At 34.2% G+C, this 23796-nt stretch overlaps 1 protein-coding gene and 1 long non-coding RNA gene across 4 annotated transcripts in view; one reads left to right on the top strand and one right to left on the bottom strand.

Annotated features, from left to right (window-relative positions):
• sgg (glycogen synthase kinase 3 beta homolog shaggy) overlaps positions 1-19407 on the bottom strand; it is an 84400-nt gene extending 64993 nt beyond the window's left edge. For 2 of the 3 annotated variants that reach the window (XM_088231605.1, XM_088231609.1), the window contains exon 1: positions 19012-19407. In XM_088231605.1, coding sequence (XP_088087731.1) covers positions 19012-19096 — 85 coding nt within the window. In that variant the 5' untranslated portion in view covers positions 19097-19407. Of the gene's footprint in view, positions 1-17196; positions 17258-19011 lie in introns of those variants that run through there. The other variant, XM_088231607.1, reaches the window with a different exon arrangement.
• On the top strand, positions 1651-6799 carry LOC148278308 (uncharacterized). Its single transcript, XR_015823222.1, has 2 exons — positions 1651-3776; positions 3882-6799. It is a non-coding gene; the product is annotated as an uncharacterized LOC148278308 (long non-coding RNA).
• Positions 19408-23796: the final 4389 nt, after the last annotated feature.

The following is a 23796-nucleotide window of genomic DNA, read 5'->3' as shown; positions in this document are numbered from 1 at the left end:
TTCATATACTAAAATAAAATTGTGAGACACAAAAAATGGGACGGAGATATTGCGGGAGGAAGATAAGATATTGAAGGAAAAGTGTTGAATATATCAAAGATATTCCCCTATATAGAACTCGACAGCCAGGGTTCGTATTATAAACTTCAATGTTTATAATAAGAAGTAACGATATTATAAAATTGCGCATTAAGATTTCCTTTATGCAAAAATGCGTTTCTTATAGCTCGGTTGCAATAAACAGTTTATTCCAGAACGTGAGCGGGTGAGTGTAATAATTCTACGTTTTAAATGTTGCACGCTTAAGTCCATCAGGGGGTCTCGGCGAGTCCAACAATTTTACTGGCAAGTTTGGCCATGGCTGAACTCAAGAATCAGGAGGTTCCTGGTTTTACCGACTCTCGCCCAAAACCCACGGATCCTGCATCGAAAGTAGAGACCGTACCGTCCCGAAACATTTATATTGCATTAAAACATTAACTGTTTGATCCATTTACTTGTCTCGCAAGAAACATTAGTGAGATAAAATGCTCCTACAGTCGACTTGTCCCTATAATTACGGAGCGTAGCATTTCCTCCGCTAATGCAAGAAACGAGTTATAAATAAGTGTTCAAAGTGATTCTAATAAATAAATGTCTCTATACTGTAAATTAATATTTGGAAGATGCAATTGAATAAATTGAAATGAATTAAATGTCATTAATGTAAGAGCGATAGACACCATAATCTTATACAGTGTTTCAACTGTTCGCGTTTTCTTAACTTTTTTATTCCCTGTCCATGTCCGCTCCCTAGTTGGAGTATATGGTGTCCACGAAGATCCTCCAGGCATCTCTGTCGGCTGCGTCAGGTTCGCGTGTCGTAGTTCCGATACGAACTGCTGACGAACAGTCAGCAGTGGACGTCCAGGACGTCGAGAACCTGATGCCTTGTAAAAAGAACGCACAATCAGGAAATCATACGATTTTGCCATTTTAAAAGGAATGTTTTTTTTTATCGCGCAATAATAAAAAAATTTAAAAAAACATAAATTAGATAAAAACAATATTTTTCAAAGGTATTTCTGTTAAAAATTATACTTTAAAGTTTTATGTAACTAAAATATAATTACTTTTAGACAGGCAGATTACGCCATTTCAAATTTAGACTAAACTTAGGTATCTGGGATCTCAATAAAGAATAATTATTGAACTTAAATTTGTTGTAATAATTTGAAGATAATGAATTGAACATAAAAGTGGCCGCGGCCAAATTTTAATATTTTGTTTTTGAAAAAAAAATATAAGCATTTTAAATCACATACATTTTTGCGACATTTTCCTTTATTTAATTGTATTAGTCTATATTTGAAATGGCGTAATCCGCCGGTCTCGAAGTAGTTATATTTTAGTTACATAAAACTTTTTTTTATATTTTTTAACAGAAATACCTTTGAAAATATTGTTTTTATCTAATTAATGCTTTTTTATTTTTTTATTATTGCGCGATAAAAAAAAACATTCGTTTCAAAATGGCAAAATCGTATGATTTCCTAATTTTGCGTTCGTTTTACCAGACTACAGCCTTAAGGCTCTCAGGAGGCATCCGCAGTACATGGCCAAGACAACCGTATCGCTTCCACTTGATGACAGTTGTCACCGGAGTTTTTTTTTGTTGTTTTGGTAGGCTATTAGAAATTGCTAGTGGCAATAAGTCCGCCATTGAACCATGTATACCTTTGTTTTATTTTAGTATTTATCATTTTGTACATTATGGTTAGTAAAGATTTATTATTATTATTTTGATTTATTTTACTCTAGAGAAAATGTAGATGTGGCGGCAAAGTAGAAAGTGCGTCGGTAATGCGGTAATGCGGGCACTACATTACATTAGTACTGAATACAGAACAGGAACAGGTCGACATGTGTTGCTTTTACTTCTAGTTGCGCGGGGCACCAGGCACTAGGCACAAACCGGTCCCGAAAGATTGGAAAGGTCTACCGACTATTATAGCGCTAGAGACAAGTGCACTCTGTACCTGTACTTGTCTCTCATCTGTATCTCGATTGATGGATTTAAATCACCCGAATACCGACAATAGGCGACTCGTATTAAAACATCAAATGTGGTCTTTTTATTTATTTATTTATTTGACGGACTTATGCAGTCCATTCTAACGATGGTAAATACATTATAATAAATACAGGCAGTAATAAAATAAAATACAATAAAATTAAATTAAAGCTAGGACAAGAAAAATAAAAAATTACTACCTCAAGACGAGATCCGGTCCATCTTAGTGATTTCTAAATCTAAAAAGACTTACACAAAAAAGTCCAGACCTTGCTTCGAGTTTACAATAAGACACAATCGGGACATCGGTGCACGCGAGCCATAGTTTGAGCTGTGTTAATCGAGGAGCAGCACATTATTATTTCGCAACCGGCGGATTGGAACATTGAATGCCACTTGTTCCAGTAACGATGGTACATCAATTAAGCCATTCAGTAAATTAAACATAAATATGGAGTCAATGTTATTTCTACATTTTTGTAGGCTTGAGATTTTTCTCCATTTCTCCAAAAGTGTAGTCTCCCCCCTCTCGAGGCCAATCATCAATGCTACATTTCTTAGCAAACGAACTTTTGATTGAACATACATTTGATTTGGGCGGAGGGAAACTTGTCGAAATCTGGTGCTCCCCAAACACTAGATTCGGAGATCGTGCTTTCGCCGTTGCCGGCCCCTCTGCCTGGAACCGATTGCCTTCAAACTTACGAGTCATCGACAGTTCCAGTCAGTTCAGATTCCAACTAAAATCTCACTTCTTTAGTATATCATACCCTCAATTTTAATCAGAAAATATAATACGTCACTTTAGCTTAGTTAGAGTGTAAGTTTAAGTATACAATTGTAAAGCGCCCTTGAGGTGATTTTTCACAAAAATGACGCTATATAAATCAGTCAAATATAATAGTTCTAAATCCCAGAAGACTTGTTTAAAATAAAGATATTCTCTCGATATGTATACATCGTTTTATTTCTTTCTTTTAACTTTAGATGACGAGAAGGGAGCAATCGGAGGACACTAAGCAAAATACTTATCGTAACCGGGAATCTTTCAACAGTTTGAAAAGTAGAAGTAAAATGTATAATTTGTGACGTAATGGAAAAGTTCGCAGAGACAAACAAATCACGAGTAAGCGTGTATTGTTATTCATTCCGTTTTGTTGGCGGATTTGAATAAGACAGGGAATTGAAAATCCCTCGAAATGTCTCACGATTCATATTTTCTAGTTAGAGAGTATCTGATTAAGAAAAAATAAGCGAGGGATTACTAATACATGCATCGATAAAGGAAGACACGGTGGTTAGTGGAGCTGAGCACGAATACTGAACAGTTTGGTCGATATTTACAAGCGAGTAGTCGAGTAGTCAGTCAGTCAGTCAGTCAGTACTCGGTGAACACAGTACCTATACACTATAAATACTAGTGAAATGGAATTTAAATTTATTTCATACAATATTAAGATGGGGGTTTTGTAGGCTCTATTACAAAATGGGTTTAACAAAAACATTACTTGAGATAAAGTCATTTTCTTAGTTATTTTAAAAATAAGGTATAAAACAATTTACATACCTACAAACATTCAAGAAAATAATGTTTTTATGGTAATAAAGTGGTCAAATAACAAGGAGATATCTCAGCAAAACGTCCGTACGAGGTTTTCTCGGAGTATCAATTATGTTATATCCTAAACCCGCACGACTTTTGCTAAGATACATCTCTTCTTCAGTGCACCGAATGTAATACGTACGTCCGTACGAGGTTTTCTCGGAGTATCAATTATGTTATATCCTAAACCCGCACGACTTTTGCTAAGATACATCTCTTCTTCAGTGCACCGAATGTAATATTTTGGAAGAGCGTATTAAGCTCTCAAGCACAAAATCTGTTTTAAGAGAGAGGTGCAGGACTAGATTGTCCTTGGAGGAAGGAATTCGAGTTGGTTTGTTTCGTGATAGTCAAATGTTTGTCTTTGCTTGTTTTTTTTATATTGATGTGCTATGTGTTGTATTTAAATAATGTTATTGTTTCGTATAATATTATAATTGAAATATATTACTTGAGTAAATTTCGTTGACTTAGATCTGACACTTATTTTTGACTAACGTTTTCGTCTATCACGTCAACCTTTTAAGCTAGAGAATACCTACTCTCTTTGTCCCAAAAGTCATACAAAATGTACATACAAAGGCAAAAATTACCAAAAGTACTGTTCATAGAGAATAATTTAGTAATACAAAGGCTATATACAGTTACTGTTAGTCAAATTGTGTTTAAACAAGTAGTAAAGTTCTTTTACCAAACGGCAAACATACATATCGTCGTTGTGCCTGCAAAATCCGTTTGGCGATTTTTTTATTTCTCGTTACGATTACACAACTTTGATCAATAAAATAAACTGAAATATTTGTTCATAATAAAATCAGTATTTTTCCTTTTATCAATAAAAAAAATACTTACGTAAAAAATCCACCATCAAAAGGTACATTGTTTAAATTATCTCCTTATTTTTTAAATGCCACTTAACGAATATTACAGGCGCAACGACGATATATCAGGGTGAAAAATTCACATTAAGATAAGCTTTAGATAAAAAAAAACTTTCTATGACAGAAGACAAATAACTAAAGTTTTGAAATCAGCGTGCGAATTTAACTTTAAAACACCTAAAAAATCGAACTTCCCTAGTGTTATTTGTCCCAACTTGAGAGAGGACGTTCGTCCCGTGGAGTTTTTTTTTTTTTTTTTTACATTTTTTTTTTTGCACCACAACAGGCCAGGAGGCCTAATTACAGTGGTAAATTATATCACAGAGCACCCAGGCTTGAGAAAAATCACATTTTAATTTTTGTGTTCTCACCGGGAATCGAACCCGGAACCTCCCGTGCGTGAGTCAAGCGTCTTGACCACTACACCACGGAGGCCGCCGAGGCAGTTGGGAGTTGCGTATCAATAAATGTTTTTTAAAAAAGGTTGATTGATTTCGCACAGTAGTATTTTGAAACACTGATAATATAAACAAAATATTCGTTCAAACGTTGTTCATACTTTTGAATATTATTTTAATGCGAGCAATTACAAATCGCTTTAATTGAACCGATTTTTTTCATGTTAATACACGAGACAATATTTTTAACTAAGATCGTGCGCCACTTTAGTCATAAGAGTTCGATTTAAGTTGCACTAGCCATGTTCTAGTGCGCTCTGATTTCCCGAACGACGACAAGAATGTAGGCTGAGGAGGCACTCGAAGTTTGCAACTCTCCATTCCCGAACCTGTTTCAGTTTCAGTTTAGTGGGCCGACCCCCTACCCTCACCACCCGGCGCGCCCATTGCGCCCATCGCGCACACCAGCACCCTCGCCCCGCCCAGGGGCGGAATTGCATCCCGCCGAGGACAGTGTGTCGCGGTAAACTGGAAAACGACCGATCCGACCTTTTGTATGTCGTCATTCAACAGAATAATAACTCCCAGCGGTGAAGGGTGGGAGTGGAGTCACAATATCGACGGGAACCGGAGAACGGAAAAGGAGAAAACTTCGATGAATGTATTCTAGGTGCAGTTGTAATATTTGATGATACGTGCCGGCCCTTTTAGAGAATTTTGCGTGTCTTTGTTTTTACGGGTTGTTTGAGCAGAACATTTATTTCCTGCTTCGCAAGTTTTCCTAGAACGTCGCACTCGTTCTAATCGTTTATAAAACGGATTCAGGATAATAAGTTTGGATAAATTTTAGTAAGTTCATTAAATCTAAATTTGTTGCAACAGAGGGAAAACATTTTTGAAAAATCTAGGCATTTACAGGGCTTATGACCTGTCGTTGTCTGGTTAAAGTGGCCACTTTACACACTGTGTAACATTCACCATTCTGCCTAAGTTTAAACATCCACATTTCTTCAAGTTTTCCATCAGTTGACTTTTGTGCCAGCCAACGACTGGTCATAAGCCCTGTAAATGCCTAGACTTCCATATTCCCTTCTCTTTTTTTCCCTCTATTGCAACAAATTTAGATCGGAATAACTCCCTAGGGAAGAAATCCAGCCAGTCTGCAAAGATTTGGACATACACAAAACATTGTTGTGGTTCATTAAAATTTAAAAGAAAAGCACTCATAGCCTCTTCATGTCGAGGCGGATGAAGAATAAAGTTTGTATAGTTACATAAAATGATACATATTTTTATTTTCTACTACAATATATTTAGTTAATCTTACGACTGTAACTTTCCAATAAATAGTCTAGCTCTAGTCTAGCGCTCGGAGAGAGACTTGCACTGTTACAGTTATATAGTAATTTGAAGTTACATAAATTCGAATACACATGAGATAAAAATATATACGAAATAAAGAGAAAATATTAATACAGTTATACTAATTAAAATATAATGCTGTTTTTACTCAGGTTCAATTTTAATTTATTTTGTTAATAATGTTGTCGTATGTTGATGAATATTGTTCTGTATATGAAATAGAACAAGAACCCTGGACGAGGGTTATCGACTCGTACTCTCGAGTAAAAATCCAAAAAACGTAGTGTAGTGGTTGGCGTCTTCGCCTACAAATCTTGAAATCTCGGGTTCGATTCCTAGCGTGGTGGACGTGAAATATCGATTTTAAAGATTGTTTAAACTGCAATATTTCATTGTTCGTGGATTGGCACCTGAAGTGCAGGGCTGATTACTTTACTTTTATGTAACCGATAAATAAAATACGTTTTATTTTGTTTACCAACGCAGCACCCTATGCACCACTCGGAGCAGAAAGCTGAATGATGATCTTGACTCGTAGCCTCACAAATACTTATTTAAGTACTGTGTCATAACAGAGTGATAATTTTGTATTCGTTTTGTAAAGAGCAAATTTTGATGTTTGTTTTAATCGCTTATTAATTATTTTGTAAATGTGTACTCAAAATAAAATGCGCTTATTGTTACTTCTAGGATTTATTTTTTAATTTATAAAAAAATATTATACGTACATTAGTCGATTACAGAGACACAGTTTAAAGCGACACAACCAGGAACGACCCATGCCTGTGAACTTGCCCCGACTCGCTAGAAAGTCCGTGTTGAGTCGGGGCACTTTATATATAAATAACTAGCGGACCCGACAGACGTTGTCCCGCCCAAACGTCGGCTTGCCTACTATTAGCTTGGAATTTTTTTAAATAGCTAAGTCCGGTACCTAGGTACTTGTTTACGGTTGAACTCCAAAACATAAAATAATTATTTTACAAATATAGAATTCTCTTTGCAAATGTCAAACTCGTCTCTTCTCACCAACAGGGATGCACTTTATTCATAAATGCGATTTTCAAAAATGTATTAAATGTCAGTTAATATTATTTTAGTATTACTAAAAATCCAGTAAAAAGAATTAAATGGAAAGAAATTATAAGGAATGTAAGGAAAGAATCTGATAGGGATCCATAAAAAGTAAATGTTGTCTGTAAACACAAAAAAACAACATCCTTCCATTTTTTGGATATGCATTCTCGTCGAATGCAATCCTGGTAGGTCGATGAAAAAAAGATTTACGCTTCTAACTTTTTTTGGCAGATTCTATTGAAAAAGATCTACATTTCGCTGAAAACCGCACGTAAGTCGGTTAAGCCGTTTAGGAGGAATTCAGTGACATCACACGTAAAAAATAAAAATATACATATTTTTTTTTTGTTTATTTTTCCATACATATATTTACATAGAATTTTAATTACAAAAATACACTTTAAAAAATACATCTTAGAATTAAGCTTTAACATAATTTGGAAAAAATGCCCACAAAGACTCAGCGTCTGAGCGTGGGCCATTACTTTTTTAATAATTTAAAAGTTTACAGCGTATATATTATAATTGCTATTAAGAAATGGATAGTGGAGGTGGGTTGCGCACGGATCGATGAGTGGATCAAGCCAAATAGGTAAAATGTGTGCACTGTTTATGAAAGTTTTTCTATTAGTCTATATAAATTGGATGTTTTTTATGAATATTTTAGTTTTTTTATTGTTTATTATGTTAATTATAATTAGGTTAATTAGGTTAGTTGGATTAATTACGTTTTTTTTTATTGTTATTTTTATGTTAACTTTGGTAAATGTCTAATCTTAGGCATGTTTCACATTTTTTTAAATGTTTCCCTCGGCACGGGACACCCCAGTGAGGGAACATTATTCTGTAAAAAAAAGAATACAAACAATATAAAGTATAAATAAATAAAATATAAAGATAATTCAAAGTATTTTTTTGTGAGAATGTGCGTACTATTAAATCTACAGCAAAACAGATTTTCTAATTTGGATGAGAATGCTGCGCAACTCTTCGTCTCCGTAGTGTATCGTGTTATGATATGGGAAATGACTTGTATTGGCCCAATTTGAGAGCGGACTGGCATGGCGGTTATTGTTCAGAGGGGTGCGCGTTGTACGGTCGTATCCCACTTCCCGCGCGTCTCGTTCGAGTGGGCATGTGCCTGTCGCCCTAATTATTCATGCCTGCCGGTGTATGAATATCGGACGGGGGTGGCGCTCCCGCGCCTCACGGGTCGGCGGATCTCCCGCCCCCGCCCCCGCCGCGTGCACACGGCATCCGCCACTTGGCAGGGCCGACTGGCGCAAGATCCGGCCGCCGGCTGCTGGCTCCCGGTTGCTAGTCACCGGCCACTAGGCGGGCCCCGGTGCCAGTGGCTAGCGGCTAGAGAGACGGAATACTGGCGACACCGTGTCTATTCCCCGCCCTACATTTTGCGGTTGAGTGCAAAATATGATCGGATTCATTTTACATCCTTATTTGGATATATATAAAATGTATATATTTTTAAAAGGAGAGAATAAATACAATTAGTTCGAGACCCCTGGAACACTATTTACAAATAACCATACTTACTATCTGTATTGGTCCAACGTACTCATTTAGTTGTACATAGGAAATGGGCACTACTGACTTTACAAATCTGTTCATAAATATATGCTAATGTATCTTATATTTTATTATTGATCAATTATGTTACACAATTTGGGTACGGCCGTTGGTAAATAAATTATTCTTTGATTTTCAGACTTGTTAAGTGTAATACGGCGCAATTAAAAAAAAAACTTATTATTTTATTTAAATGTTTGCGAAACATATTCAACCTAGAGGATGAGAATATATGAATGTGTGCCCTATTTCGAGATTGGAAAAAATAAAATAAAAATAATAAAAGGTATTTTACCGCAATAGGTTCCTCAGAACAGGTTCCACCAACAAGGAACCGCTTTAAACATTAGGCATAACGTTTCTTGCATACCTTTGTTATTATTGTTTGTTTTTTTTTATCCTTTCTAACTAACTAACTAACTAACTAACCATCACGCCATTTCCCCGGAGGGGTAGGCAGAGAGGATAGAACGCCACACCACTCTGTCCTGGCACACTTCCTTTGCTTCCTTCACATTCATACATCTTCTCATGCACGCACGTCGATTATTCCGACTTTTCACATGACCACTTTCAAGAATTTGTTGTACTTGATCATGCCATGTCTTTCTCGGCCTTCCTCGACTTCTACAACCGGACACATTCGCATCATAAATCTTTTTAGCCGTTCTTTAATCATTCATTCGCTCCACATGACCGAACCATCGCAAAAGACCTTTCTTAATTTTGTCGATAATGCTTAACTCAGCCTTGCATTCTGCTCTAATTTCGACATTAGGGCACCTATCATACATTGTTTTTCCGCACATTCGCCTGAGGGATCGCATTTCAACAGCATTCAGTCTACTTTCGTCCCTTTTTTTCCAACTCCATGCTTCGCTTCCATACATTAGGGTTGGTACCAGAACTCCATTATGAACTGTAATCCTTTCTAACTAATTTCACATATTTTTTCTGTATATTCTGTGTTTATTATTTAGTATGTATTTCATTTTTATTTTTTGTAAATGCCTTTTGGGCGTTAATGAACAAAATAAATAAATATCAATCTTTTTAGCTAGCCAAACCCTTCGTATATTGGGCGCATCCATGAAAATTTTGTCAGTGTTTTTTGTACTTTTTTGTCTCATTAATATTATATATGTATGTATGTATGTATGTATGTATGTATGTATGTATGTATGTATGTATGTATGTATGTATGTATGTATATATATATATATATATATACATATATATATTCTGAATATATTCTGATTAGTAATAAATATATTCTGATAGTTTGGAGAAAACTATTCTCCTGGGAAGTGTCGAAGGGACAAGGTCGCGTGGACGTCAACCGACAAGATGGAGCGGTACAGTCACTGAGTTATCAGAATCATCACTGACGAATGCCTATAGAAGAGCACAAGACCGTTCCAGATGGAGGGAGACTGTCCACAGACGAGCCATGCCTGGAGTCAGGCGTAATCACCATCCTCAGACATGTGGCACGGATTGAAGAGATATATAAATAAATAAATAAAAGTATTGAACGTAATTATTAATTAACCCTGGTGGGGCCGCTATGATGTCACATAAGATAAGAGACTTTATGCATGTCTCTTATTTTTAAAAATAATGAAGTCGTATTTTGCTATAAAAAGCCTAAATTTTATGATTATTATAACAAATTGTGGAAAATAGATTATTAAATAGTATATACCCGATGCGTTCATTTGCACAGCAAAAAATATATGTTTTAAATATCCGTATTTGAAAACATATTTTTTAGCTTAATGCAACACGAAGTTATAGCACCGTCTCCAGAGAAATTTTTAGTCTTTTAAGAGTTAAACACAAGATCCGCTAAAAATAAAATCTATTTTAGTACGACACGATCTGAAACGTGTTAAAAATAATCGTATTATGCAATAAATCGAAACATTACACTTACTAGAGTTATCTTCTGTTTGAGCGTCAAGGACCGCATCAACGACCGCGTCAAGTTAGCGAAGAGTAAACAATATATGGCTTCAGCGCGAAATAGCAATAGCAATGCAAACTATTGTAGTTACCCAAGAATTAATCAATAATTCGTGTATACTATAGGTACTAAATCAAGATGTATTCAATTTTGTCAACATTTAAATTTTATGTTTAAAATGTTTTATTATCAAGTAACAGCTTAAATGAGTGGTACATATTTAAAGAAAAAGTAAAAAAAAAACGAAATAAAATAGATGCGCAACTTATTGTGTTCGGTGTGTGATTATAAATACATAAACTATATTACAATACATAGTTATTAAATAAACATAGGTATATAATTCAAAAGATATACACCTATAACATGGTAAGTAAAATAAAGTTATTCGTTTTTTTAAACCGGTAGAAAATAAACAAATTCACATAAAATATTGCAATTAAAAAATATATATTATAAAAAAAACCTTAATTAAAAGTAAATGTTTTATTAAGGTAGTTCACAAATAAATATTTTTAATTTAAGCTTAAACTTATTGAGAAGTGATAATTTTTAGTTGATTCAGCAAATAAGTTGATTCTAAGATAAATACACTTATTTTCAAAATGTTAAGTGTTCAATTTTGTATTTCTTATATTACCTATTCAAATAAAAAATTGAATGCAAAGCTTTTTTTCCGATTTTTCTTATATATTTTATCAAATGATGGATCACTATATTTATAATCATTAAACTTTGCACTATTTCTACGGAATTTATATTTTTATTTGATTCGCCACAAATTCTAACACCACAGTAAAATTATGTAAGTCATAAATTAATATTACAATATTTGACTTTGTCCACATGTTTATAGACAAATTACTGGATTCCACCCCCTTGGGCGTCATTGAGATTACAACAGGGATGGAGAATACCTTAAATAAGGGAATATAGAAGTCGAGGCATTTAGAGGGCTTATGACCTGTCATTGGCTAGTTTAAGTGGCCACTTTACACACTGTGTAACATTCACCATTTTGACTGTGTAAACATCCATATTTCATAAATTCTTTCATTTGTTGATTTTATTATATATTGATAAATTAATAGATACGTTAAATTCCTTCTTTTCTTTGACGTAAATATGACATGATGAGATGAGGTGCGACAGACCAAAGATTTATAGACCAAAGCAATACTGGGGAACACCTGTAGATGAGGGTACTCCCTACAGGTACAGATTAAGGGGAGCTATATCAGCGCCGCGATTATTAACGCTATCTTCACCGATACATATAGACGGTATAAACTAACATCGATATTTATGTACGAAAATGTGTATATTTGCATAAAAACTCAAAGTGCCTTCGTCGGTAATCTGAAATTGTACATGTTAAGGAAAAAAAAATTGTCAACATATTATATTTTTCATACAGAAAACATAAGTTTACTTAGTAGATAAAATTAAAGATAAATTTTAACTTCCCATTAGAATACGAACCCTGGGCCGCGATTATGAACGGCTATCTTCATCTAATATCGATATTTATGTACGAAAGTGTGTATATTTGTATGAAAATTCCAAGTGTCTTCGTCGGTAACCGGTGATTAAACATGTTTAGAAAAAAAATTGTAGATAAATTTTAACTTCCCGTCATAATCGAGGCATTGAAGTGGATTGGATTAATTGAGGGTAGTGTATAAAAAATAAAGATAAAAATACTACACATACAAAAGTGTATATAAATACCGGAACCTCATTATACGCGGTTTCGAAATAACGCGAACAAAAATGAAACAAAAACGGGCAGTATCGAATGCACGGAGAAACGTCATACTAAACAGAATAAAACTGTTTGAATTTTAACAGATGGGGCTAAAAGTATGACTAGAGTAAGAGAAGGATTTTTGTCTATTTTGAAGCAGAAAATGAATCACGAGATACTTAATTAACATCGCATCATTCGTCCAGAAGCGCTTTGTGCGTAGACGTGTCTAGATTTTTTTTTCAACGATCAGGATTGTTTTCATGGGTTGAAATGTGGAGTAAATATGCAGATTTTTTGCTGCAGTACAAGGTTTTAAAACGAAAAGAAATTTGGCTCTCAAAATAAATCTTAAATGCTGTGCTGCCGATTTTTTCAAAAATCAAAAACTTTGTTCCAAAAACTTATGTATGAAGCCCAGGTCAAATCTAAAATATGTTATATGCAACAACTATGGGGAGCGGGAAACTAAATTGACATAAACGACAGCAAAATAAAATATTGCGTCACTGTATAAGGACAACGCATGTGTGAAGGTGAATGGGTCATTCACATCGTGGTTTAATATTCCGAAAGGAGTCAAACAGGGATGTGTAATGTCACCATGGTTGTTCAACATATACATCGATAACTGTATGAAAGAACTGAAAGATTTAAGAATGGGAGCAAAAATGAATGGTATAACTGTTAACTGTCTTCTGTATGCGGATGATGCCGTGCTTCTTGCTAGCAGCAAAGAAGACCTTCAATTCTTAGTAACAAAAGTCTACGAGGTATGCAAGAAAATCGATTTGCTTATGAATGTTGATAAATCGAAAGTGATGGTTTTTGAAAGGGATGAAAATATAACTAAATGTGAGATCAGCGTGAACGGAGATATTCTGAATCAGGTAGAAGAATTTGTGTACCTGGGAAGTATGTTTACTAGGGACGGAAAGGCCGATAAAGATATTGAAAGGAGGGTGAGTGCCGGGAACAGGGTGAACGGTGCACTAAAATCTACTTTGGCAAACAAATGTTTATCGCAGGAGGCTAAACTAGCAGTTCATAACGGAGTTCTAGTTCCAACTCTAATGTATGGGAGCGAAGTATGGAATTGGAAAAATAATGATGAAAGTAGGTCGAATGCTGTCGAAATGCGATCCCTCAGGCGAATGTGTGGTAAACGATGTACACCGCAAGACAAATAAATTTACGAGTTCTCAAAAAAAACTAAAATTGACATATAATGAATTATTCTTGATATTTAATTAGTTTTTTTTATATTGTTTGACATATGTGATGACTACTCGTTATTTCAAGGTTAAAATAAAAAATCTTACTCATGAATTGTACTTAGAAATTGCCATTATATATCAGGTATCAGATTACCCGAACCTTAGAGACCCATAACGGTTCATTTATGGTCGAGTGTTTGTGATGGAATAATAAAAGACATGTTATTTTTTAATTCATATTTAAGAAGTAGGTTCTTATCGCTTTATTTTAAATTAAAGTATTTTACATTTAAACATATTTATAACATTTAAAAATATTTAGTACTTAGTGAATTCACCTTTATTTTTTATAACATGTAAAATTCTATTATTTAGAGAAGCGTAAAGCGAATCTAAAATTTCTGATGTTATTTCTTCTTCCCAAACTTGAATTAAGTTTTTTTTTAATTCCTCAATGTTTTTTGATTTTTTTTTCCCGACTTTTTTTTTCATAATCGCCCATAAATTTTCTATCGGGTTCAAATCAGGGCTATTCCCGGGCCACGTCAACGATTTTAAGCCAATTTTCTCCTTGAATTCATTGATCTATAAAAAAACAATAAATTATTTATCATGTGGTCACAAAATGCATTTAAAAATATATATATTTGTACTCACAGTGCGGGCTCTATGGCACGGCGCAGAATCGTCCTGAAAAATTGGGTCCGCGGTATACTGCGTAATGTCCTCGATTGTTGGAATAATATGTTTTTTTAACACTTTTTTGTACTGAATGGCATTCATCGTACCCTGTACAAAATTTAGAGGTCCTAAACCGTATGCTGTCATGCACCCCCAAATCATCACGTAGGGTGAATGTTTAACGGTTCGAGTGACGCACGACGGATGATATCTTTCCCCACGTTTTCGTCGAACTATCTTTCTGCCGTCTGGACCAAAAAGGTTGAATTTTGATTCATCAGAGAAAACAACATTTTGCCAATCCTCCAAGGTCCAATTCTGGTGCTCTTTCGCCCAATCCAGTCTAGCCTTCTTCATTTTGTCCGTGAGTAATGGTTTCTTTGCGGGACTCCGTGCTTGGAAACCATGCTCCAACAGCCGCCTGGACACTGTTTTTACTGAAAATGTTGATGTGCTGGTAGACTGCACCTCTGCGTGTATTTCAGGTGCCGTTAAAAATCGATCGCGCATAACAATTTTTTTTATTAAGCGATCATCTCGGGCAGATGTCACGCGCCCCCGTCCGCTTCCTTTTTTCCGTTCTATGGATCCAGTTTCTTGGATTTTTTTTAATAAAAACCTCACTGCACCTTCTGAATACCCAATTCGACGAGATATTTCACAATTAGATATGTTTTCTTGCGACAATGTGATTATTTTGGATTTTATCGCAATCGACATTTGCTTTGCACTTTCCATGATTGTTGTGTTATGTTCACTCAAACGCGGGTAAAACAAGACTGTTGAGACATTTTAAAATGTAAATATTGTAGAAAGGTGACACATAGTGTCCTTAATTTATTAAACAAAAGAAAGAGGTATCGATAAAGGATTTCTCAGAAAAAGGGTTCAGTAAAGTCAAGGGGCGCGGTAGCAGGTAAACTCGTAATTTTTTTTGTCTTGCGGTGTATGATAGGTGCACAAATGTCGAGATCCGTGAAGTGTGTAAGGCTGAGACATGCATTATTGACAGAATTAAGAAAGGGGTGCTGCGTTGGTTTGGACATGTAGAGCGAATGGACAGCGAAAGAACGACTAAAAGGATCTACGATGCAAATGTTGATGGATGCAGAAAACGAGGAAGACCGAGAAAGACATGGCACGATCAAGTCCATCAAATACTTGAAGATGGACATGTCAAAAGTAGGAATAATCGGCGTGCGTGCATAAGAAGATGTATGAATGTAGAGGAAGCGAGGTCTGTATGCCAAGATAGAGTGTTATGGCGTTCTATCCTCTCTGCCTACCCCTACGGGGAAACGGCGTGATGGTTTGTTGTTGTTGTTGTAAATAAAATATTGAAGTTAGTAGGTATATGACCTCCCCTTATCTAACACCGACGAAAGAACTCTTTAAAAAAACTAAACTATCAAATGTTAATGAACTTTTTCAACTAGAATCTTAAAAATTAATTCATAAGTTAGCCACTGATATCATTGTAGACAAAGAAATAAAACTTGAAAAAAAAGTAATAAACATGGACATAATACAAGAATATCGGAACAATATCACATACAACTTCCAAACAAACAAACAAGACAAGGACAATCGAGACTAATAAATCAGGGACTGAAACTATACAATCGACTACCAGACAAAAGGACTAAACAAAAGACTGAGACAAACTGTTCGATAGATGAAAAAATATTATTAACAACAACAGAGTATGAATAAAAGAATATGTATAATTTTTGTAAAATCAATGTAATAATCCGTAAGGGTTAATAAATAAATTTTCAAATAAAAAATAAATAAATAAATCTTTGGCTCTTTACGATGATGAGATTGCCGACCACTGGTTTAAGTGATCACTTTACACTCTGCGTATCATTCCTACCTATATATTTTTAGGAACATGGCCTATAGTGCCTTTCTTAGAAACATTGAATAACAGCTCTAATGCCTAGATTTAGATAACTTTTCTCCACTAAAATAATGATACTCTTGGTCGGTTGAATTACTCGAAACCGTCATACCGTAACTGGGAATTAGATCATTAAAGAAAAGTCTCCATTCGGAATGAAGAATACAGTGCTGTGGGTGAAATAAGACCAGAACCCCGAATGAATGTTTTCCACTCCTCGGCTACTCTCGGGGAAAGAATCCTGAAAAAATAAATCCGGTGGTGATTATTTCTCTTCGCGGTTTAGTGGTTGGCGTTTATCTACCGCGCCCGAGGTACCGGCTTCGATTCTCAGAAGGGTCGACTTAAAAGTTCCCCCCTTTTCGAACCCGATGGTGCATAGGTTTTCTGTATGAAAAGCGAAATAAATATGCATACAATTTTTTATTCTAAACATGTTCAATTCATTATAGGTTACCGACGAAGATACTTTAAATGTTCATGCAAATATACTTATTTTCGTACACAAATATCGGCTTTTCTTTATAGACAGTCGAAGATAACCCTGTTAACTTCCCATTGTAATCGAGGCCCAGCAAGGACATTTCAGCTTCGTCGCTTTAAATTTTACATGAATATTATTCATTGAGTTAAATGTAAAGCGACAAAGCTGAAATGTCCCAGCTTATGTGACCATAATCCTCATATAATTTAGATAAATTTTATCATTTATTAAACTTACTTACGCCTAAACAGCTATAAACAAGTAATTTAGTTCCGGCACATTTTAATTTAGATGCAAAAGACATGCCACCCCACAAAATTTAAGCACATTTTAAACAAATATAAACACGTCACTGGAACAAAATAATAAGGATCGATTTAAATTTCAAACTCATTTTTAATTTATGGATGATCTTAAAAAATATTCATAGGTAGGAACGTCGTTTGCAAATGTCATAATAAGGCCAATAGGGAGGAACGTATTTATTATCTTATTCATTTGTTATTACATCTGTTATTCTAATATTTTTATTACATGGTTAGTTACAAAAAAAAATATTTGCGATCTTATGATTTACCCAAGTATTTAATTTTGAGGGCCATGTTCAACGAGTTGTAAATAATTCACTATTAGAACATGGGAATCAAGTTGGGGTAGAGTGGGATTCGAACCACGGACCTTTGATCTGTGAGTCAGAGACACTAGCCACAGGACCACAACCCGACTCAAAAATTGGAATCATAAGATTGGAAATACTGATAAACCAGATTTTTCTAAATACTTGAACCAGAATTTCTAATATGTAAATAGAAATAAGTTCTCATAAATTATCTTTATCTCTAGAATACTATACCTGTCAAATATGTTTCCATTTTATATTTTTATTGTAAAATATTACCAAGGTTATGGGTGTTTTTATTAATGATGCATAGTATTATCGAGATTGTTGTTTTATTTCAAATTTTTGTTATTTTAATTTTAAGATCTATTATGTTCTATGTATTTTAAAGTTGTTTAAAGTTTCTCTAAATTTACTACTTTATTTTCTGTTATATTGTTTTGCTCCCATTGAAAATTAGTGAATATTATTATACTAATATTACCAAGAATGGTAAAATCCATAATAAAATAAATATTTTAAAAAAAAACAGAAATGTTAAAACTGTGGAACACTATGATATTCACAGCACTCCTTTTCATTCCTTGCTCGAAATAAAACTATTATTTTGTTAAATGAGTTTGATTACTTATAGTGTCAAATTATTATACGTATTATGTCAAATTTCAATAATTATTACGTAATCATATCACAATGACGTTAATTCTTTAATGTCAGGCTTGATTGTTCATCCCGTCATTTCATAAACAAGGACAGTAAAATTACTAAATATTGAAAATATATTTTCTGGTTGATTGATCAATGGAAAATGAACATTCTTACAAGAAATTTGTGTAAATTCGAAATGTTTTTGACATTTAATTATCCGTAGGGAATTCGCCGTAGATCCTGAGGGGCACTCGGGGAATATAACGAAGGAGCTGGCCCCCGGCAGCCTGCGGGCTGCGACTAGGAACTGAACGTTCGAAGAAAAAACTGATAAACCGAATCGGGAGGGTCTCCATCTCCGGTTCTGGGGGGCAGATGTGTAACAGTTCGGCGGGTTTAACTCCGACGGAGACGATCTGACACTTCGATTTATCAGACTATTGGTCCATATCATCACACCATTGGGCGTCAAAGCTCCCGTTCATATTTCTATTGTAATAAATAAGTTAGGTTAGCAGAAAAGTCACGACGTATCCGCGGTTACAAGCGAAATCGATAATTCGATAATCCACTTCAAGTCAGAGATAATAGGACACGGTCTTCGGCAGCGGGTACCTTTCTATTTCGACGAAAGGGGTGTGATTTATATAAATATTACGAGCGAAAAGACGTCTTCGTCGAGTTGTGGCACCCCGCGGCCATGTTTAAAGAACGAGATACGTCACAGCTCACAGCCATAGAAATCACGATGGCCGACAAAAAGGAAGGCAAATCGAGATACTTACTACTGATTTTCAGGCCTCCGAGAGGTGGATTCGGCGGCTGTTTGCTGCCTTCGGCGAACGACGTTGTCCTGGGGCGTCCGCTCATTCTTATCGTTGTATAATTAAAACCCAAACGTTCACAAAACTCATAGATCTTTCACATTTCTTGTTACCACCCTTGCACTTGCACTGAACTTCCTCACAAAAATTGGCTAAAATTCGTTATTACCACGGTAAAATGTCGTTAAAATAAGCCTAACACTAAAAGAACGAACAACACAATACGTAAAAACGCTTATTTTCTTTTAAACACCCATATCTGCCATTTTATGAGCGTTTTACATCATTATTCACAGTACGGCAGAGAACCCCACGAACAATTTTTTAGATGCTTCAGACATTGACCCATTCGGCTATATTCGGTACTCATTCTGTGAAACGAACAAACCCGAAGTCGACGTCACGTGGTCAATTTCAACCATATCGCAGTATTACGGACATCTAGTGAGTAAAATTAGAACTATTTCTTGACGAAATCCTCGCTCTGGCAACTCAGAACCGGACATATGTACCATAGAGATTTTATGAATATCAGTTGGCGGTTAAATTACAAAACGACATTGTTCCGCTATGTTCCTAAAAAAATATTAAAAAATGTTTAAGACTGACTGACGTCTGTGAGTATTATCCCCGTTTCCGCACCTAATAGTGCATAGAAAAATGCAATGATGCACCAACCACAGTTCTTGATAATCTTTTTGTTCCATAAAGGTAGGATGATTAGTTTTAGCTCTTCAGGTTCTTCTAAACGCTCTCGCGGTTGTAGAAAACGCTTTTAAAGTGCGTATTTACATACTAGAGCGAGAGCATTCAAAATAGTAGCCCTGGGGCTATGAAATATTCTAGTGTAAAAATACGTTTTAAATAAATATTTTATGTTAACTATGTTGGGAATTGAATATAAAATCTCTTGAATTGTAGGCAAATGCGCTGACTATTAGACCACAAGGCAGACAGACAGACGTTTAGCAATGTTAAAATTTAATCTAATATTATATTTTCGATAGCTTGGATATAAACGGGTAAAGAATAACAAAAAAGATTTGCAATACAGATGTATTCATAAAACAAAGAAAACACAGATTGGCACGCTGCATGATCAAATTGAACAAAAAGGTTCTTAAAAAAAGAAATGTTAAATCAGAATAATGATTAATGGCGTACGTACATGCGTTGAAGGAGCGAGATCCATATATGTAACAGGTATTTACTAACTTCTAAAAGTTTTTCTGTATTATTATTATTATGGATGTCTTATAAAGCGCCATTTTTGTAATATAATACCTCAAAGGCACTTTACAAAGTGATTTTATAAGTAAATACATTTAATTGAAACTTTTTAATTTGTAATTCAAGTAAAACAATTTATTAAACTACAGATTTATTCAAATAATTTAGAGAACGAGAGGGTTTTAAGTTTTATCCGAAACATCACTTCACTCTAACAGCTTTGCACTTCTGCTGGGAGATCATTCCATGCCATAAAACTTGTGACCGCAAATGCGCGTCCTCCAAATTCATTGGGCTGTTTATGTATAGGCATAAAAACTTTTCCTCTCGCCGTAGTCTGTTCAGTGACTTATAAATAAGCCAACTGATTTAATAATCCACTCTCTTTGGAAAACATATCCAGTGTAATTCCCGAAGTATTGGAGTGATATGACTGAACTTAGAGATTCCGAAAATTAGTCTCGCTGCAGCATTTAATAGACTATAGGCGTGTCATTTCGTTCATTGGTAGAACACCGAGCAGATGTTGTCCAATGAATGACTGAGAAGATGATACTAGATTCTAGGCATTTATAAGGCTTCTGACTTTTGAACATGCATTTTTTCTATGCATCTGTCTTGTTAAAGAATTACAGGGCTATTTCCAAGCTCATCGTCAGAGATTTGGATACAAATACAAAATTTTTGTTGATTGGACAAAATAAATATTGCAAAATTCTAATTCCTGTAATGTTTTATAGTAATACATTTTACATGCTACACCTTACCTTCATTCTCTCCAATATCCAATAGAATTGCATTCTTGTATGTACGATGTATGTGCACGGGCGTTTCGTGGAATTATATCAAATATAGGTACATAATAAATTTCTATACCACAATTATTTTATTATTGAATAGTTAATTAATTACGAGGTATTTTTGTAATTTACCCTGAAAAAAATAATATTTCTCAGCCTGCATTAAAAAAAAATTAAAGCTTCTAAAATAACTTCTTATTATTTATACACATTAGAATAATAAAAATACATATATGGTTTTATTCCACTTTTATTTATAAATTTTTACCAGTGACTGGGTTTTGTCATGACTGACATGGTCAGACTGGTCCGACGATGTCGGTCACGACGAAACCTAATCACTGGTAAAAATTTATAAATAAAAGTGGAAAAAACTATATACGTATTTTATTATTATAATTAATATGCAGTTCCACCAAGAAATGTCAGTAGAAAAACTCAATCTATTTACGCACATTACGCCTCACTGCTTTTCGCTTTTCCATGCTACTCAAATGATGAGGAAAGTGCACTTACATATTTATGGCAACCTCTTACCTTCGCTCAAAAAGTTTTTCAATATCTCTTAATTTAATTTCTAAGGCAAGATTTGAAATCATTCCTGCTAAAGAATAATATTCTGCGATAAATTATTCCTAATTACATATTCATTGAAAAAAAAAATGTTTTATCTACTATTATAGTCTAAGACCGGATATCCATAAAACGGATAGAACCGTTGTCCGTTGGACAGTGTTCTATGGGTTAGTACAAATCCTTGTTCACGCACCAGATAGCTATCCATTCATCCATTATCCATTGGCTGTTTTGCGTACCGGATGTACATGCGTTTCCATTGGCGAAATGGATACTGACAGGTGAACCACAATATTCTTTTAACTTTTTTCAATAATTTATGAAAAATTTCTTTAATCACATGAAAGTAATTGAAAAATTTAATATAATCTTTCTTTAAATCTTCAAAGGGAGTATGAAAAGAACCACTTTTTCTATTTAGTATAAGAGGATGTACCCATAACTTTTTAATGCGTTTTTTACAAGTTCATTTTGCTTTACGTAAAAATAGTAAATAATATGCTATCCGTGATGATATTTTTCTTTCTAGTGGACATTTAGAAAGTGTAGCACTCACTCACTTGTCAATTTGAAACTGATGTAGTCGTTATTTTTTCTAGCCTTCATTTTATAGTTGTATTTTATTTTAATCGTACCTGTATTATATAAATACAAAAAAAGTATTTTACTGTAGCTGAATGGACTGAATAAATACGTAAATAAACAAATAAAATAAAATATTACGCACTATATTGTTGACGGAAGCTTCTCTGCCGACAGATCAACAGATCACCAACAAGGATTTCTGTTTCCCACCAGTAGTCCGTTGACACAGTATAATAACATTTGTTAACGAGAGGTCATTTTCCAACTCACTTATATCGTAAGGTGTGTTATTTATCCATTTCGTCGGAATCGTAGAACAACGACGCATGTGACTTTCTTCAACTTTATGTGAGAGTAGTTTAATTATTTTTTGACACTTAATGTCACAATTTAATAAGTACAAAAGTATACTATTTGATAGTATACTAGTTACATATATTTATTTATTTTTAAATTGGTGAAAAAGCCTTTACATAACTTTTTCAATATCAAATATAGTCAATGTCGCATTTTCCGTACATCCGTCGTTGTTCTATGATTCTGATGATTATTTATTTTTAACATAAACGTATGATACATCATTTTACAGCACATGTCCCGTCAACTGTAAGAGTAAAATATGAATAAATAAATAAATATATTTTAAAATTGATAATTGTTTTGGCAACTGATTAAAGTGTTTGAAAGCTATGTGTGCATGTGAGTATGTTATGTTAGTAAATTCCTTTATTTCTGAAAGCAAATTATATTGAGATGGTGGGGATTGATTTTGTTAGAGAGTGTCCTTTCTGCCATCAGGATAAAAGAGTTAAGAATACTTCATGTTGAGTATTTGATATTCATTATAATAATAAATATGTCTATACGAGTAGAAGATTAAGAAAACAACAGGAATAAACTTAGCTCACATTTATTTGTAGAAGACAGACAAAACATAAAGTATTTTAACAGCGCACACACATTTCTAACGACAAAGGTGGGGAAATTGGGAGGGAGATACAGACAGCAAGGCACCTAATAACAAGGCTTATTAATTAATTTTTCAAGCAAAAAAAATATAAATTGACATTATACAAAGCAAATAAAATAATTAAAAAAACATTAATGTTGTAAATATTGAATTATTTAATTTATAATGTAAGAACTAATCTTCTATGTTTATTTATTTCAGATTCTTTACATGCAGTTTTACAAATAATAGAAGTATTACACACTTTAATAAAACACATAATAATTATTATATTATAATTAGATCACTCCTAACCTTTTTCATCTCTTTGGAATGTATCTTTACAAAAACTATGCTCCAAGTTTAAGAGAAGTCCTCAGAGAACCAAATCAGTATTTTTATTAATATATTATTAATGTTAATCACAAAGTATAAAGTTTTTTTCTTGATGTACCTTATAATCCCATTTAAACTGTTCGGTGATTATTTATTATAAGTGCCTATTTAAGACACTTAATAATTTAGTGTGAATTATATAAAATGTACAAATTTTTATTCTGTTTTCTATCTTTAACAGAAAGATGGTGTCAAATTTCCCCAGAAAAG

The sequence above is a fragment of the Micrasema longulum genome, unplaced genomic scaffold, assembly GCF_059751315.1.
Source record: "Micrasema longulum isolate JH-2025_06_02 unplaced genomic scaffold, ASM5975131v1 h1tg000896l, whole genome shotgun sequence".
Taxonomy (NCBI): domain Eukaryota; kingdom Metazoa; phylum Arthropoda; class Insecta; order Trichoptera; family Brachycentridae; genus Micrasema; species Micrasema longulum.
The sequence above is the reverse complement of the archived record's forward strand: the minus strand, read 5'-3'. Positions and strand labels throughout refer to the sequence as shown.